The sequence below is a fragment of the Taurulus bubalis genome, assembly GCF_910589615.1.
Source record: "Taurulus bubalis genome assembly, chromosome: 17".
In the NCBI taxonomy this organism is placed as follows: Eukaryota; Metazoa; Chordata; class Actinopteri; order Perciformes; family Cottidae; genus Taurulus; species Taurulus bubalis.
Window position 1 is genome coordinate 13,589,458 of NC_136605.1, and position 17,659 is coordinate 13,607,116.

The 17,659-nt window shown below is 41.9% G+C and overlaps 1 protein-coding gene across 1 annotated transcript; it reads left to right on the forward strand.

The window, feature by feature from the left end:
• The first annotated feature begins 1,244 nt into the window (after nucleotides 1–1,244).
• Nucleotides 1,245–16,054, forward strand: srl (sarcalumenin). The gene is made up of 6 exons (XM_079233474.1): nucleotides 1,245–1,314; nucleotides 9,536–9,640; nucleotides 10,131–10,226; nucleotides 12,349–12,465; nucleotides 12,675–12,908; nucleotides 12,998–16,054. The coding sequence occupies exons 1-6, from the start codon at nucleotides 1,254–1,256 to the stop codon at nucleotides 13,807–13,809; spliced, it is 1,425 nt and encodes a 474-aa protein (XP_079089600.1). The 5' UTR covers nucleotides 1,245–1,253; the 3' UTR covers nucleotides 13,810–16,054.
• Nucleotides 16,055–17,659: the final 1,605 nt, after the last annotated feature.

The following is a 17,659-nucleotide window of genomic DNA, read 5'->3' on the forward strand; positions in this document are numbered from 1 at the left end:
TTGAGATGTGGATTCCCGAGGAATTGGGAGTTTATGTTCAGCACTGTATGCCTGCTTGAGCGTGATAACGCAGTAATCCGCCCAGTGCTTAGCTGTTAGGGATTGTAGGTAGACTCAAGGGTCTATAGGTTCCAGTCAATGCCCACTCTTCAGCTCTCTCTCTCTCTCTCTCTCTCTCTCTCTCTCTCTTTCAGAGAAAACAGGATATTTAACAGAATATCAACTAGAACATTTAAATGTAGTAGGTATAACTGTGAGGGGACTATTATTAAAGGGAAAGTTCAACATTATGGGACATACACATTTTCACTTTCTTGCCAAGAGTTGGATGAGAAGATTGATATTAGTATGAAGCTGGATCAATTAGCATATTTTAGTATATAAAGATGAGAAGCAGCGAACCTGGCCATCTGTACAAAATCTGCACCTCTTAAACTCACTTTATGTCTCCCTCCATCCATTATCCAAACCACTTATCCTTTTTAGGTTTGCGGGGCGCTAGAATCGACCCCAGCTGTCATTGAGCTGAGGCAGGGTACACCCTGGACAAGTCGGCAGTCTATCGCAGGGCACATATATATAGACAGATAACCATTCATGCTCACACCCATTTAGAGTCCAATTAACCTGAGCTGTATGTATTTGGGAGGAATCCACGCTGACACAGGGAGAACATGCAAACTCCACACAGAGGGACCGCCCAGACCGGGATCTGAACCCCAGACCGGGATCTGAACCCCAGCCCCCCCACGCTGTGAGGCGACAGTGCCAGCCACCTCACCACCCTGCAGCCCACCCAAAGTCTCATTTGTTTAAATCTTCCACATATTGCTACCCATACTTAAGGTAAGTGATATCGGTCTTCTCATCTAACTATTGGGTAGAAAGTAAAAAATGTTCCCTCGATACTCCTGATTTCAAACCAGTTTGCCTTTTATCTCTCAGTCGTATATCTTTTACAACAAGACATTATATACAGTCTCTCTCTGAAACACAAATGTTGTCAAATCATCCTCAGTGAGAAGTTGTGTGGTTCAGCCCTGACACATAGAGCCAGGTCCAGGCCCGAGCTGCGACCTCTCTAAAAAGGAGAGTCAGCTGCTTGACTCCTGCAACACCTCCAACTCACAGATCTCAGCCCCTCCACCAACTGTCCCTCTCTGGGCTCCGCCCCTTCTCTCTGCATGCCCTTTAACCTTCCTGCCTTGGTATATATAGTCTGTGGGACTATCACAGTTCTCCTGGCAGCCATCATGAAGGGTACAGTCTTGTTCTGCTGTTTCCTCTCCCTGCTGCATTTGCAGGCCACAGCAGGTAAGACCTTTAGTGAGCGTTCGGTCAAACATCTCGTGGATTCCTCGTATTTTACGTTGGGTGGTGCATTGTGGGCACGAGATACGTTTGTGTACAAATGCTGCTGATGAATGAAATAGTGATGTGTCAGTTTAGAGGCTGGTCAAATAAATGTTTAATGAATGCTTGATTGCTCTGTTAGTTCGATCATACTGGATCATACCTTCAGAGATTCAGAGGCTGTGATTCACACTAAAGTAGTTGGTAGAGGAATGGCACTGTCTAGAGGCAGAGTGCGTTGGGGACGGCGACTGTCATGATGACACCAGCCGAGGATAGACAGTGACAGTGACAGAGACAGAGACAGAAATGTAAGCCCTTTGCAACCAAGCAGGACTATTTAAAATCTGTCTCAGTTTATAATTAAACTGTTGGCACCCAGTACAAAATGAAAGAATTGAGTGGCACTCTGTCGTCTTTTTAAACATCAAAATCCAAAACACACTAACACTTTTAATGCATGAACAAAGGTCTTATCATACATTCTGATGACTCTACAAAGGAGAGCAGTTGAGGATCATTCTCTCCTGTGGATTGACAGCATGTCAGCTGTCCTAATGCGTGGCACCAGCTGATGGAAAGTCCAACCAAGGAGAGAACAGCCATGCGGGAACTTGAATGAACATTCATAGAAGTGATGTCTTTGCTTCATTCTCAAACTTTGTTTTTTCACAACTTGGTTTGGAATTGTGAATCCGGATTTTAAATACCTTTTCCTGTGATGATAATCCATCGCATCACAAACTACAGAGATTGAGACAACCTCACAATACAGACAATCAGATGTCACCAATGAAATTTAATGTCATAGTGAAAACATCTTCTCCAAGATTACCTATTCTAATAACGCAGACTTGTCACTGGGTACAGACTGGAGTAGTTAGCGTCACCCTTGTCCATCACCCTTGTCTGTCACCCTTGTTCGTCACCCTTGTCCGTCCTTGGGGTCGTGGTCAGCTCCACAGCCCGGGCCCAGGACTCCATATAACACGCTGCTGTCAAGTGTCTAAGATTGGAAGGCCTCCTGAAACCCAACCCTGTTCATTACAGTTCCTCCCTCCGCTCCACTCCCCTTCCCCTCTGACTCCTCACCCTCCCAGCCCCATGCTTCCCTTTAGATACACAGCACAGCTGCTGTCACTCTGCACTGTCACAATCGCAATTTATTCCCAGCAGTTGGCCTTATAGGGACATGCATTCTCCAGGCAGGAGGGGCCAGGCTTCGGCCCTTCTGCAGGCCCGTGCATCTTTTGGTGGCCTTTGATATTCATTTTTTTAAAGCTTCATTGCACACAGGAGTTTTGAGTCCAATACCTGCAGGTTATGGACAATTGTGAGAATCATGAACTCCTTACCGCTCAGTGTGTGATTGTTTGTGTTATTGATCTGTTAGATCGATGTCGGGAACTCCATTGGGTAGATTTTGTGTACATGTTGTTGACGTCTGACACCAATTTCTGACAACTGAAACCAGTTGGTTACAACAATATAATTGTCAACATTTGGATGTAAAGCAAGGACACCGTGACTGGAAATTGTAGGCAGGATAGAAGGAATCCATTTGTTATAAAAAATACATATCGTTCAACATCATGAGTCTCTGGTGTAGCAGTGTGAACACACCTGCAGGTGTAGTAAGGCTAACAATATCTTCCAGGCCTGGTGAGCTCATCTGGCTCAGCCTCAATCATTTATTTACAGTCATTTACCTGCAGGTGTTAAATAGCTTCCATCTTTCATACCAAAGCAAGGAGCCGAGGAAATCTATGTTTTTTTTGGTGGTGTGAATATGTCAACCTGGCCCCATGATGCTGCTCACTTGTCATGTAGGAGTAAACATAGGTTGCTATAGTAATGAGTGGGTTATTTTAAGGTTGCCAGAAACCCTACACTAATCAGTCGTTGTGTGAATGGCGCTGACTGACCAGCGAGGATTGAATCCGTGTTCAAAGTTTGATGTCATATGTGGTGTTTGAGTGTGAAAGGGGTTTTAAGAAAGCTGATGGTACAGTTAAAATGTCAATAGTGCAATTACAATGACAACATATTGCTTAAATGCAACACACGCAACCTGAGAGCTGACATTTTTTTAATATAGAAATATATCCCAGTCTCTTTGGGACCTTGATTAGTTCTTCACACTCATGTGTTTATACTTGAGTGGTAACACTATCCATCCTTGATGCAGTAAAAACATCTTTGACCTCCTCCCTTTGCTGAAGGGAGACATGGGAATTTAAAGACGCACTGTCTCCACGTGATCTCCTCTGATGGTATGTGGCATGTCTGGGACATCCCTACGCTGGTAGTAGTAGAAGGGACGCACCAGTCACACTCAACCTTACAACCTTACAACACACCCCTTCTTAAGGCAAGCCCCCCAGTCCCAAGGGCACCTGACGTCCTCTCCTGGCTTTTGAACAGGAAAGCAGAGATAGAGGTGTTGGATCAACACCTCCGGGTGAAGTGCTCGGTGTCACTCAACTGTATGTCTACTTGTCAGTGACTTCTTAGAGGATGAATACAATGAATCGCAATCTGGATGTGGCTCAAATAACATGGTCTTTAAGGGCCAGCGGAAACCCTAAAGTCAGTGATGATTTTTTGTTTGGTTGTTTCTTTAAAAACACACACCCACATTTGCATCTATAACATAGTCTGGCTGTTCTCTTAAAGACTGTCTTTCTGAAATGCATGAACATAGTCTGTTTTTAGTGAAGAAGTTATGCATTCTACTAATGATTGAACTGCATTTCTTGTGTCAAATGCCTATACAAGGAAAACCGTAGTGTGTCTTATTTGCCAAGTATCAGTACTGTACTGAAACTCCCATGAGCTACTGTACCAGTTAACAGTAGCACTGAGTCCATTAGTCCGCTCTCAGGAATGTGGATGTTTCTGTGTCTCCAAACTAACTAAAATAGGAGCCATCAATTCTGCCCCCTCCTCTGCCCATCTTCTGACCCATTGTGGGTCTATTTTTGACGATGGGGGAGTTCTCGCTCCACAAGCTGCGCCACCTGTTGCAATCCGTGGTCTCTTCTCACCACACCCGACACACGCTCTGCTGATTGCTCTCCCACCTCTGACCCCTGCTAGAGGAAAAATCGTGTGCATTTCTATGGCTATAGGTTAATTTGGTATTCACCGACTTCGTTTTTAGTGAAACGTATTAGCCATGTCCTTAACATGTGCAAGAAAATTGGTTTGTGTTTGTAGCATTAATGCTATCTATATCCTTAGGTATTTTACAAACCAATGGTTATGTAAACCATTTCTACTCTGTTTAACTTGAATGAAAGGTGCTTCTCTCCATGGATGTTTCGAGTAGAACCCCCTGGTCTTCAGTTAAGGTTGCCTGAATCCCCCTGTGGTCAGGATAAATCCTCTGCCTGGGGATTCCAGGCCTGTCGCCCTCATGTTCGTAATTCAATTTACCCCCACAGTGCTCCAAGCAGAACATGATCCGGGATACATCCACAGATATCCCTAATACCTACAGAGTAAATGCACATGACTGAAAAATACATACTAGCGCACACAATTCATGTCCTCATAAGAACATGATAGGGCAATCCCTGGTTGTGTGTTTTAACTACATAACACTGTTTGTGTTCTTATGATTGTCTAAATGAGTTGACTCAAGATATATTTTCCGTTTAATTTACCTCCATTTTAGCTGAAAATGCTGTGTATTTCCACATTGGATAGTGATTGGCTCCACAATGTATTATGTCACAAACCATACACAAGAACAACTCACATTCCAGGGAAGTAGGAAGCCTATCATACGTCTATCAATCTCAACAGTAAATGGCGGTCTTTAAAATTGAGCAAATATAGACGTTTCACAATTACAGTAGGTGATTGACCTTCCTTCTGATGGTTGAATAGCCTCCACACAAGGATCTATAGTTGAGGTGTGACTTACTCAGCCGCTGAGGCTGTGGTAGGCTTAAATCTCCAACATTCCCACTGGATGTGCTGATGCCACCAGAATGTTTCTCTAAACTGAGGGAGGGTTGTGTGGCAACGGGCTCACTGCGGACACATGGTCCTGGGCGCAGATATTCCAGGGTTCAACTCCCATGGCGCCTGCAGGGTTAATTTTGAGCGCTGATGCAAGGCCCGCCTTCTGCGGGCAACACTACCTCTCTGATCTTTGCAGACCTCCGTCCCAGTGCTTCCATCAGGGATTGACTGGTTTGGGAGGTGTTAACACACCCAAAGCAATTAAGGCCCACTCAAGAGCCTTGTGTTAAAAGACACGACTCTTCTGAGTGATGAGTCAAATTACAGAAGCTTGAGTAAGCTTTGTGTGCTGCAGGGACCGGTACAGTGAAGAGATGGGACAATCCTCCTTCGTGTCCTCTGAAAGCCGGCTTCTCTCAAACACTTCCTCATTGTGTAATTAATCCCATTTTGTAGTGTTTGTTCGGGTGACTTCAGTTCCTGCTGTGCAATGTTTCTCTTGACTTAATTTGACATGCAGCCAACATGTCCTATCACGAATGTCAGGGGCTTCAAGATGGCTGCCAGGTATTACAGATTACAGACTAAAGGTCATGCAGAAAGAAAATATTTTGTTTCGGGATGTAGCCATATCTGACCTAGAATGGAGGATTTCAAATGCCTTTAATTGGAAATATTGTACATTTTTAAGTTATAGTTGGTGGTATTGTTGATGGTTTTGTTTATATATATATATAATTTAAATATATATATATATATATATATATATATATATATATATATATATATATATATATATATATATATATATATATATATATATATATTCCGACATGTGTTGAGTGGAGTGGCATTGCCATTATGAGCTCAGATGCATAAAAGGATGAAACCATTTGCTCTTCCATTGTTCTGGCAGTAGCTGATCCTCTTTTCTGATCACTACATCATACTGTTCCCCTTGAAAATACAGAACAGTCACTGAATATTTTTAGGGAGTGCAGTATTACTCATACCCTCTTTTATTCTAGCTGCTAACCTTTTGTTTTTTCTTTTTCTTGCAACCATGCTGGGATCAACATTAAACAGGCTTATTTTTAGCAGGTTGACTCAGCAGGGCTACGTTGTTCCTTAACCAGCAGTGTGTGTCATTGCTGCCACCCTGCAAAAGAGCAACTGTTGGGGTCTCAATTGAAGGTTGAGCCATACTATGTTATTGTAGGGGGTCTTCCCTAATCTTTAGTCAATTGTTTACCTGCACATACAGTTCAGAATTGCTCCTTTTAGTTTTCTGTGGTCTGATACACTTTCAACTCACTTGATTGATTGAAAGTGCTTGCTGTGTTTTTTATTTTTATGAATGGAGAAAACACAAAGGACTTTAATGCACTATCAGTTTTGCCCAAAGCAGAATGCCATTCTGGCTTCAGAAACACTAGAAGTCATTGACCTCGAGGTCGGTGGCTGCACTCCAGGCGCTCTCATTATTTACATTATATAAGTTTGTCTAGACAAAAAAAGCTAGTCTTTTGCACCAATTTAGCATCATGGCTGAAGACTTAGAAATGCGCAGAAGGTCAGCAATACTGTTACTATATTTTGTGCCTTATTTTTATTTATTTTTTACCTTATGTTTATTGTAATTCTGTGTGTTAGGAGGACCCAGCAAAATAAGCTTTTCATTGTACAGAGTAACTGTCTGTTAAATGTGCATATGACAATAAAAATATCTTGAATCTTGAATCTTAATGATACATACACACATTAATAAGTGACACACGTGAAGCAAAGTTTTGGCAACATTTTCACTTTGATTATGCCATTTGTAGTATCTCAATTATTAGAATTAATAAAGGATCAATCAATAATGATTGCAGTATCAACCCCTCAGGTCTAAGATATCTGTAAAATAATATTTTAGTGCTTCGTCAGTTTTGATTTGATTTATATTTTTTGTCCTTTATGTCAAGGTGAGCTGTGCCGCTAAGGAGGTTAGATCAACATTTCTGTCTTGTTTTAAAGGTTAGATGACATAAAGGTATATGACATGCAGAGTGTTAACATAGGAAACAACTATTTGCAAGGTAAAAATACAGCGAAGTAAAGTCTAGCTGCGTGTATCGTTATCCAAGCGTCTCTGTGTTCTTGTCTGTGTTCGTGTAGCAGTTACCGCTGATAACGCTGACGGCTTTGCCGCAGAAGCGTAGTTCCTCCACTGGTAAACACTGTTAGCTCCGTCAGCACCGTTGCAGTTGTTTGCACCGTTAGTGATGTTACCACCGATTGCTGTGAGACGTCGACTCAGCCGCTGCCATGTTGAGAGCCATGTGGAGGCACTAGATTTGACCTGGATTTTGAACTTAGCAGCTTTACATGAAGTCAGTGATTTGATTTTGAACTATGTGAATATGTTTCCTATGCCAGTAAGCTACATTGAACCGGCATGTGCTGACAGAAAGTATGCAGATGATGTGTATATATATAACAAAATCAATATTCAGATTATGCCATGAGTTTTACACAGTCTGAATTACAATTGAATGACTGCCATTAATCACCCCTACAACTGCTATTATTGGATTTTAAATTCCAGTAACAATCTGTAAATACCTTTTAAAATTCACAAACACGTCTACTAAGGCAGTGTCTGGTAGCCAAAATTCAAAGACCAATAAGTATGAGCCACGAAGACTTCCCCACTCCTCCTATATATAGCTCATAGCCGTAGCAGGTTTGTCTGAATCCGGCCTGTGTGGGAGGCGTTACAGCAAGGCCTGTTCTGAGGCCTGGACACACAAGGACAGACCTAACAGTGCGATAGGTCTGTGATAGGCGGGTAAATATAGAAGAGAAAAGACACAGGATTGCACATCATTGTCTCATAGTGGAGCCTATATTACTTATGGGAGCACTCAGTCCAGCCCTGATTTCTCCTCCCAGTCCATAATGAAACTGGGGAAGTCCCTCTTTGTCTCTCTCTGTCTCTCTGTCTCTCTCTGTCTCGCTCTCTCTCGGCCCCTCTTATCTGTGCTGTTGCTATAAAGCCCATTGTGATGCCCAACAAATGTCTATGTTTATTTACAGCATTTGCTTTCTAAATTAAGAGCTGATTGTAACAGCTGAGATCTGAGCGAGCCGATATGTTCCAAAGTGGACACGACACCACTCAAGTGCGGTTATGTTCCACACACACACACACACACACACACACACACACACACACACACACACACACACACACACACACACACACACACACACACACACACACACACACACACACACACACACACAAAAAGCCCCAAATGTAATGTCTGCTGCACATTGAAGGAAAATCATCCATTTCCTGGGCTTTTTTTTTTACCCCAAAAACATTTTAATGATGAAAGACAAAATACAGGAAAATACATTTGAATAAAAAGTAGATTATATAATTCTTATTGTATGCCTATTCACAATACAACTGATGCATTTGTAGGCTGGAGCACACACAGGGTGAATTTAGGTCACGTTCCCAATGGATAATTACATTTCCCTGGCGTCTGTACATGTATCATACAGCAGGAAAAGGACACTGTAAAGGATGTCTGCCACACTGTAATCACCAACAATTAACAGTTCAATTAGCTATAATTGTGCACAGCAGCTATAGATATGCATTATTATTCATGCATAGCTAGTTATCATTCTTGCCAGACACTAATCTTGTATGGGTGCTGGGTAATTAACAAAGAAAAAGGGAAGACAGATGGCTAGATGGTAATGAAGATAGAGCAGAAAGGACTAAAGAGGCCTTCGGTGTGCTTGTGGCTGCAGATGAAATCTAAACTCAGGTTGGAAACATCTGATGGCTCAAATATCTGCTGTGTCTGAAGTTGCTGTTGGCATCCAATGCAAAGCTGTCAACCAGTGCGTATTGCCATTTATCTGCGTGTCACACTTACATTCCCAGGAGTGGGGATACTTATTGAGACACAGGATGTATTGACTGACGTTCATCCAGAAATAGCTGCACCGTTGATCGCTAGCATAGTTTTATTGAACATGTATAACAGGCTGTGAGACCCCCGTGAGAGCCTCATAATGAAACTGTCACTTGATTGGTTTGCAGCCACCTGCTTCCACTTCCATTATTCATGTTATCAGATCATTAAAGACATACAATGAGAACATTAACCAAGTTCAATTTTGTTTGTGTTTTTGATTTTTACAGAGGAAGAAGAAGAAGTAGATGATTTCATCTCCGTCCTCAGGGACAGATCTCACATCGATGAGACGCTGCGGCTTGCAACTGAGGAAAAATCAGGAGACTATGCGGGTGAGGATCAAAGATTCATTGGGAGTGTTTTTTTAAACGCTTGCTTGTACTGTATCTGACAAATTGAAGCTAGCTTAATGGAGCATGTCAAGCAGGTAGAGACTGTCTTATCCTTTGAATCTCACTCCCCTTTTTCAGGCTTCTAAGAAGTAAATCATTGTAACAATCTGAAAATTACTGGTTTTCAGAATGGAACAGCTTGCAACTTATCAATATGTGAAAAGATGGTCGCAAGTAGGCATTGTGCCATTTTAGGAGTCAATAGGCAGAAAGGCTGGGAGCCACTATACTGTCATTCAAAAGTAAGACGGGTTCCAAAAGAGCTGGTAAAGGGAAGTTTGTGCCCATGAGACTGTTTTTCTTTTTACAAAATGTGACTTTTATTTCTCTCCTTCTTCTCCATCATGGCCTATACATTTGTCACCCCTGCCTCTTTTTAGATCTCTAAGGCCTTTATCATCCTTTCTCCTCTCTCATCTTTTTCCTCCAGCGGCTCTACAGCGGTTGCGGAAGATCTACCACACATCCATCAGGCCGATGGAGCAGGCCTACAAGTACAATGAGCTGAGGCAGCACGAGATCTCAGGTATCAGAAGCGTCGGCTACGTCTGCACTTTGTTATGATGCGTGGGTTTCTCTGTCTGGGTTGCTTTGGTGACTGAGTTGTTGACTTGTTTGTACAAACACATCATCCTCACATCCTCAACCAATATAACAGAAAGATCTCTTTTCAATTATCGTGTGTAAAAAAAATGTTGTGTAGAGGGGGTTGCTCCCAGAGTCACTGTTATGTGAGGGTCCTATTTTTTTTTTAACTGTACGAGTACCTTTAGAGATCATTTGTAGGCTTTTAGGTCCAGAAATAGTAACAATATAGCTTACGTAGTCATTATTTTTCCATTCATGCTACTTTAAAATATTTCTTCCCCTTTTCTTCTGTTTATTGACATACTTTATGTCATTATTTTGAAATGAGTGTGTACAGTTTTTTTTACTGTACGCTCAACACTCAGCTGCACACTGAACTGCCAAGAACAAACTCTACTTTCCCACAAGGAAATAAAGCTCGCCCTCTTGTGGCCTTTTAGGCTTGGCAAATACATGTATAATGCTTCTAAATGAACAATACATTTTTGGGAAAGGACAGTAAAAAACTAAACAGTAGAAAGATTAACATTATCACCCGACCACAAATGCACGCCATCCATTTGTAGACAGACATGTTTGACACGTTAGGTCAAATATGGGACTAGATTCCCACCCATTCATGCACTTTGTTACACTACCCCTCCCTGTTGCTACTAGCGACCTCACACCCTCACTCCTCCCTCTCCTCCACCTCCTGTTCCCTTTGGCTCTCTTTACTCCACCATCTCCTCTCCCCATCACCTTCCACTCCCCTCATCTAACAGCCTACCCCGGACGAACCCTGGGGGACTCATCCACAGGTGGGTGTGGGCGGGGCTTACCTGTGCATGGCACTGCCTGAAGTGCTCAACCCCGAACTCTCCCCCTTCATTTGTCCTCATACATGTGTGAGCCACTTAGACTAATAAATACTGCGCTGCTCTCTGTGGGTGAAACATTTCAAGCATGTTTCACTTTGGGCGACACCCAGGTGTAACATCCCGCATTGGGGCTGAGTCAAAGGGATCCATAGGTGGAAGGTTCAACCCAAAAAGAGCAGCGCAGCAGCAGTTTGATGTGTGGATCAAAATGGATTCACTCTTTTTTTATTCACTCGAATTTCAAACCAAAGCTCAATCATTTTAATTCCATATTAAAGAATTAAAAGGGAAGAAATGTAAATTAAACAAGTTTTTTTTAAATTATAAGATGGACAGTGTATTTACAGAGAGACCAAGCATTAAGTTGCATAAGGTATAAAATGGGAAATATGGAGGGGGTTGCATGTGAGGTACTGGCTTTGGCGAAGGACACAAGGGTGTGAGACACTGGGACACTGGTGGGAGAGGATGGTCAGTGTTGGGCTTGTAGTGAATTGACTGACTTTTTTGTCAAACTTTTTATCATTTTCGAAACCACTCAGAGGTGTTTTGATGATGACATTTTCTCTTTCTTCTTCTTTTCTTTTTGATCATTTGGTATTTGTTTCCTTGTCGTCCTTTGAATTCATTCAGTAGGTTAAAACAGAACTGGACTGCCCCCTACCACCCCAACACCATGTCCACTCACAACACACATGCAGCTTGTTATGGGACACACAGCTTGCTCTGAAAGCCTTGCACTGATGAGTCAATGGCACTGCTTCGACGTGTTTCACTGAATTATGGCTGCAGCACTTTGTTGAGATTGTTCTTATGTTATTAAACAAGCACAACAGCTTCAACATGCCTTTCTTTGCCCATCTTTCTTCTTTTTTTTGCTTTCTTAGTCTTACCTATTTATCTATGCTGCTCATTGAGAGTGACAGCGCTATATCACATCTCTGTATAGTTAATCCCATAAACAACATACATTTGGGATGGATTGTGTTTTGGTTAAACTCTCTTTATTATAAGGCAAAAAATAATGGAGAATGTTGCAAACATTGGCTTCTTTTCGCAACATGAACAGCTCAAGTTCTCGTGCCTTTTCTTCTCAGCCACAAATAAAATCCCAGCATAACTGGTTATCTCATCATTTTTCATAAAAAATTTGGTATGAATTTGAGACTTTAACCACTGTTCTCTCTCCTTACCCGACAGATGGAGAGATTACCTCCAAGCCCATGGTGCTGTTCCTGGGACCCTGGAGTGTTGGAAAGTCCTCTATGATCAATTACCTCCTGGGCATGAACGACAGCCCCTATCAGCTCTACACAGGCATGTTGCACAGATTTCCTTCTCTTCTTTTCTTTCTTTTTTGGGTTGAAGTAACCCTAAAATGTCATTGTATGTATTACAATGTATAAATGACAATGTGAATTAAATTGGTCAATGTCTGTCTTTAACATGTCTCTGCATCCGTTTCTCTTCTTGGTACTATACCCCTTGCTAATTTCTCTCTCTTTTTTCCATAAATGTGTCTTCAGGAGCGGAGCCTACTACCTCTGAGTTCACTGTAATTATGCATGGGGAGAAGATCCGCTCTGTTGAGGGTATTGTCATGGCAGCAGACAGCTCTCGGTCCTTCTCTCCCTTGGAGAAGTTTGGCCAAAACTTCTTGGAAAAACTGATCGGTATTGAGATGCCCCACAAGCTGCTGGAACGTGTGACTTTTGTGGACACACCGGGAATCATTGAGAACCGGAAACAGCAGGAGAGAGGTAAAAACAGAGTTTATCACAATTAAAAGACGAAGCAGCTGGCTGCAACTCAGTATTGAGTTATTTATTTATTCTCTTCTTCCGTTCAGGCTATCCCTTCAACGATGTTTGCCAGTGGTTCATTGACCGTGCTGACCTGATCTTCGTGGTGTTTGACCCCACCAAGCTGGACGTTGGCCTCGAGCTGGAGATGCTCTTCCGGCAGTTAAAGGGTCGCGAGTCCCAGATTCGCATCATCCTAAACAAGGCTGACAACCTGGCCACCCAGGACTTAATGAGAGTCTATGGAGCGCTCTTTTGGAGCTTAGCTCCCCTCATCAATGTCACTGAACCCCCCCGCGTCTACGTCAGCTCCTTCTGGCCATATGACTATGCACCTGATACCAGCCGTGAGCTCTTCAAGCGAGAGGAGATCTCCCTCCTGGAAGATCTGAACCAGGTGATTGAAAACCGCATGGAAAACAAAATTGCCTTCATCCGCCAGCATGGCATCCGCGTACGCATCCATGGCCTACTGGTAGACCGCTACGTTCAGACCTTCAAAGAGAAGATGAGCTACTTCAGTGACCCTGAACTGGTCTTCAAGGAGATTGTGGACGACCCAGACAAGTTCTACATTTTCAAATCCATCCTAGCCAAGACCAATGTCAGCAAGTTTGACCTGCCCAATCGCGACGCTTACCGTGATTTCTTTGGAGTCAACCCAATCACCAACTTCAAGCCCTTGCAGGCTCAGTGCTCCTACATGGGAGGCTGTTTGCTGGATAAGATTGAGAGGGCAATCACCACTGATCTGCCTGCTCTTCTAAGCAGCATTAACTCTGGGAAGCAGCCTGGCCTGTCCTCCTGCGAGACAACCGGCTGTGATGAAAAGCCAAAGAACCGCTACCGAAAGAACTGAGGGAAACAAAATAACTTGAGTGGGGAAAGTAAGAAGAGAAGGGGTCTGGTGGAAGCCAACCCTGCTTTTGTCAGAACGCCTGTGTTATTAAGGAGACGGAGGAGAATAGTGTTTGTTTTTTTCCTCAGGAGAATATGGGGAGGTACATTTAGGGACTATGGGAATGAGGCAGAGAGGGAGGGAAGGGTCATTGTTTGATAAGGCAACTTAAGGACACAAGTGCTGAAGAAATGAGAACATGCCACTGATCACTAAGTTTTGTTAAAATACATGCTCTCCTCTCTCCCCTGCACAATCACTTTGGAGTGTCTGGGATTTGGGGATTGGGGAAGTAATGATGTTGAGAAACACAGAAATGAAAAAAGTAAGATCAAATAAAAATTGAAAATCCTGAGACTGAAACAAGTCAAATACCAGCTCCCTTGTATGTGAATAAAACGGGGGAAAGTAGAAACAGGACTGGCAAATTTGTGTTGTAAAATCTTGAGAATTGCATTGCGGAAAGTCAATTCCATAAGCTTCAGAAGCTCATTTTGAAGTAGCATATTTGTGGGTGCTATACAAAGCCTTTATGTTTGTCATCCAAACCTTTACTTTTGACATTGATTAACTTTAACATTGCATGTTAGATCATATTTAACAGATGCATGCATGTCCTGCTAATATAAAGTTTAAGTAACATTTCCTTGTGTGACTGAAACATGAACCAACCCTGCCATGCAACAAATAAGACCTTTTTTCCTTTTTGTTTTATACGCTCATCCGTCCTGGTTGTTGACAACCTATGAAATGAGCACTGTGATGGAAGCAGAGGTCAGGGGTCTAGGGTCAGAGTCTTCAGAGCGGGGTGGGTATGTTCATTCTGCTTCACTTCTTAACTGTTCTTACTGTTTCTGTCTTCGTCTATAAATTTGCCAGTCTTTGGCAGAAATTCAATACTGTGTTATGATTTTTTTTTTTTCTTAAACAATAAGCTATTCAGCTTTTTTTTTAGCTGAATGACCATAACAAAATAACACATGAAGCATGTGTTGGAATATAGCTATCTTTAGCCATTTATTCTTCAGAATAAAAAGCTATTTATTGATTTGAATGTGAAAACTTTAGGCTATGTATGTGTACTGAACACCAACTGCTATACAATTGTACTACCACCGCAAGATTGTCATTTCCCAGCTTGCGAAAAGTAGGCTGAAGGTAAAGGTAAAGTGGAGGACTCATGAGTTGACCCCTGACCTCTGTTGAAAGAAGTAAGAACTGAATACTGACTTTTACAATTTTGCAGTGATACATGCCATAGGTCCAAAGTCATATGTAAGCCTACCTCAATGAACTTCCCAGAAGTATGGCATGGTGGAATTGCTTTAAATAGTTTGACATTTTGGATAGGCTTTCCAACACCGGGCTATTTCTTGGGCTCGGCAACCAGCAGAAACCCTTGAAAGTCACTGCACCTGTTCAAGACGAATTCTGCCACATAGCCCCTCCTAAAACGGCAACATGTCCGCAATTTGTGTAAGGATTAAGCAATTGTTAATTTGTGAGCTTTGGAGTAGCAGGTAGGTCGATTTTTTTATTTTAATTTAATTTAATTATATATTTTTTGTAATCTTTGGACAGACTCAGGCTAGCTGTTTCCCCCTGTTTCCTGTTTTAGCTAAGCTAAGCTAAGCTAGGATAACCGGCTGGAGGCTAAAGATACACGTAGACATGAAATCTACCAAAATGTCAAACAATCCTCAATGGATGGATAAGTAGGCCTAGGTTTCCAAAAAGTTAACGATTGGACAAATGCACTTCCAGTTCCCTCTGTGTCCTCCCTCACTAACCCCATTGTGAAGAGTGTTTACCAAACTAAAATCTGAAACATAGTTTATTAAAAAGAAACGAAACTAACAAACACACACATTGCTTAATTTTCTCTGTTTATTTGAGTGTGAGTGTTCAGCTGGACGTTAGTATGTTTACACTGCAGATCCAGAAGATACCCACTAGAGTGTGCTGTGTAAAAGTTTAAAAGGTTATACAGACCACTAACACTCATGGCAACCTTTATAGTAATAGGGTGATAGGGTGGGCTCATTGCATTGTGTGGTTGTGCTTTCAGTATATTTCAGCATTAATTATCTTAATTTACCTTTGAATTAGATCTGGATTCACTTTTTTTGTTTTGCTATACAGTTTAAATTAATCTTGGCCCAACGTTGGAAGCTTGATCATAAAGAATAAAGATTTCTGATTCACTAGGTAACTTTGTGGTTATTGTGATAAAACTATAACTAAGCTGATTTTCTTGATCTCTGTTTCTCGCCTACAGCTCTTTATTACAGCTCAGCCTTCATTCATTTCCTTGTTTCTTTTCTCTGAAAGTTCAATCTCCCACTTTTGGATTTCAATCTTTTTTTTTTTTATCCTGTAGCTGCAATGCATCAACAGTTTGTTGTGACTGAAAGTGGGGAGGGGAGAGAGTGTGTGTGTGTGTGTGTGTGTGTGTGTGTGTGTGTGTGTGTGTGTGTGTGTGTGTGTGTGTGTGTGTGTGTGTGTGTGCAGTATGTATGACTGGGTGTGAGACATGAGTGCATAGATCGTGAGGAGACTGCAAATGGAAAATAAAGTTAATAAATACTCAAAAACTCTCATGCATAGACCAAAGCCAATTGCCATTAGTGTGCACACACACACTAGGGCTTTTGTGTGTGTATACACATACATGTTTAAAAAAAAAGTATGTTATGAATGAATGCAAAACGGACATATACATTGGCATCAACAAATGCACAGATCATATACAATACAATATACAATAAACATAGCTCAGCATACACACGCAAAGGACTTTTTTTATGATTTGAAAATCCCCAGTTCAACATAAAGTTATATTAAAATGCTGACTGACCCCAACATTTAGCATTGTATATTGCACTCCAAATGTGGAGGACATCTTGTCACTCCTTTTATAAAGGACATGCTTTTTTGTTCCCCTTCACGCAAGAGGGGTTGGAAGAAGGCATCCACTGTCCTGGGGGTCTTCTCAATATACCGTGCAACTGCAAAGCCACAGTACTGACTACAGGGCTTTTGTTTAATATTTCTCTCAGCTCATTGAATTGAGAATAAAGCATTTGGTTTCTTCAAGTTCTGCTAGACTGTCCTGCGCATATACTGTAGGATTATATTGCCTCATCCCTTAAAAAGCCAATGTTTTTTTTTATCATCTTGACGGTGCTGAAATATTGCAGTGTGCAGTAACATTAATATAATCCAATATTCATGTTGCATTTGAGTGTCTAGAGCAGTTTAGTGACCTTGTATTTAGGACACTTTGTCTGCTGTGGCTTCAATAAAATACAATTACATTATTCTATTATATTTCCCTGAAATGAGAGCTCTTGATTTTTCCTCTGCTGTCATCCCGAGGTATATGAGTGTATCCCTACAAAATGAAGCAGAGTTTATTCTAATTGAAAAGAGCAGCGGTTGGAAACACGAGAAAGTTGAGGGGGTGCGCTCATTGCGGTCAAAACAAGACGTCCCCACCCTTCTGTAAAGTACGCGCTCGTTACCTTTCAGTCTTTCTACCGAGCGCGTGCACGTACCTCGAGCGTACCCCTCCCCTCCCATCAATAGTCAGTCCTTTCTTTCCTCAGATCGCCAAACACACAGCTGCATCAAGTCAACAGTAACTACCAAAACGGAAGCACATTATTATTTCTTTCAAAACAAATTACTTTGAGCTTTCAAATTTTTTGGTTGACACTCACATCTTTTAGAGCCTTTTCCTTAGTCTGGCAATCCAATGTTGACATTTGAATGCTTCAATAAGAGGACGAATGACAGTACGTATGGGCTC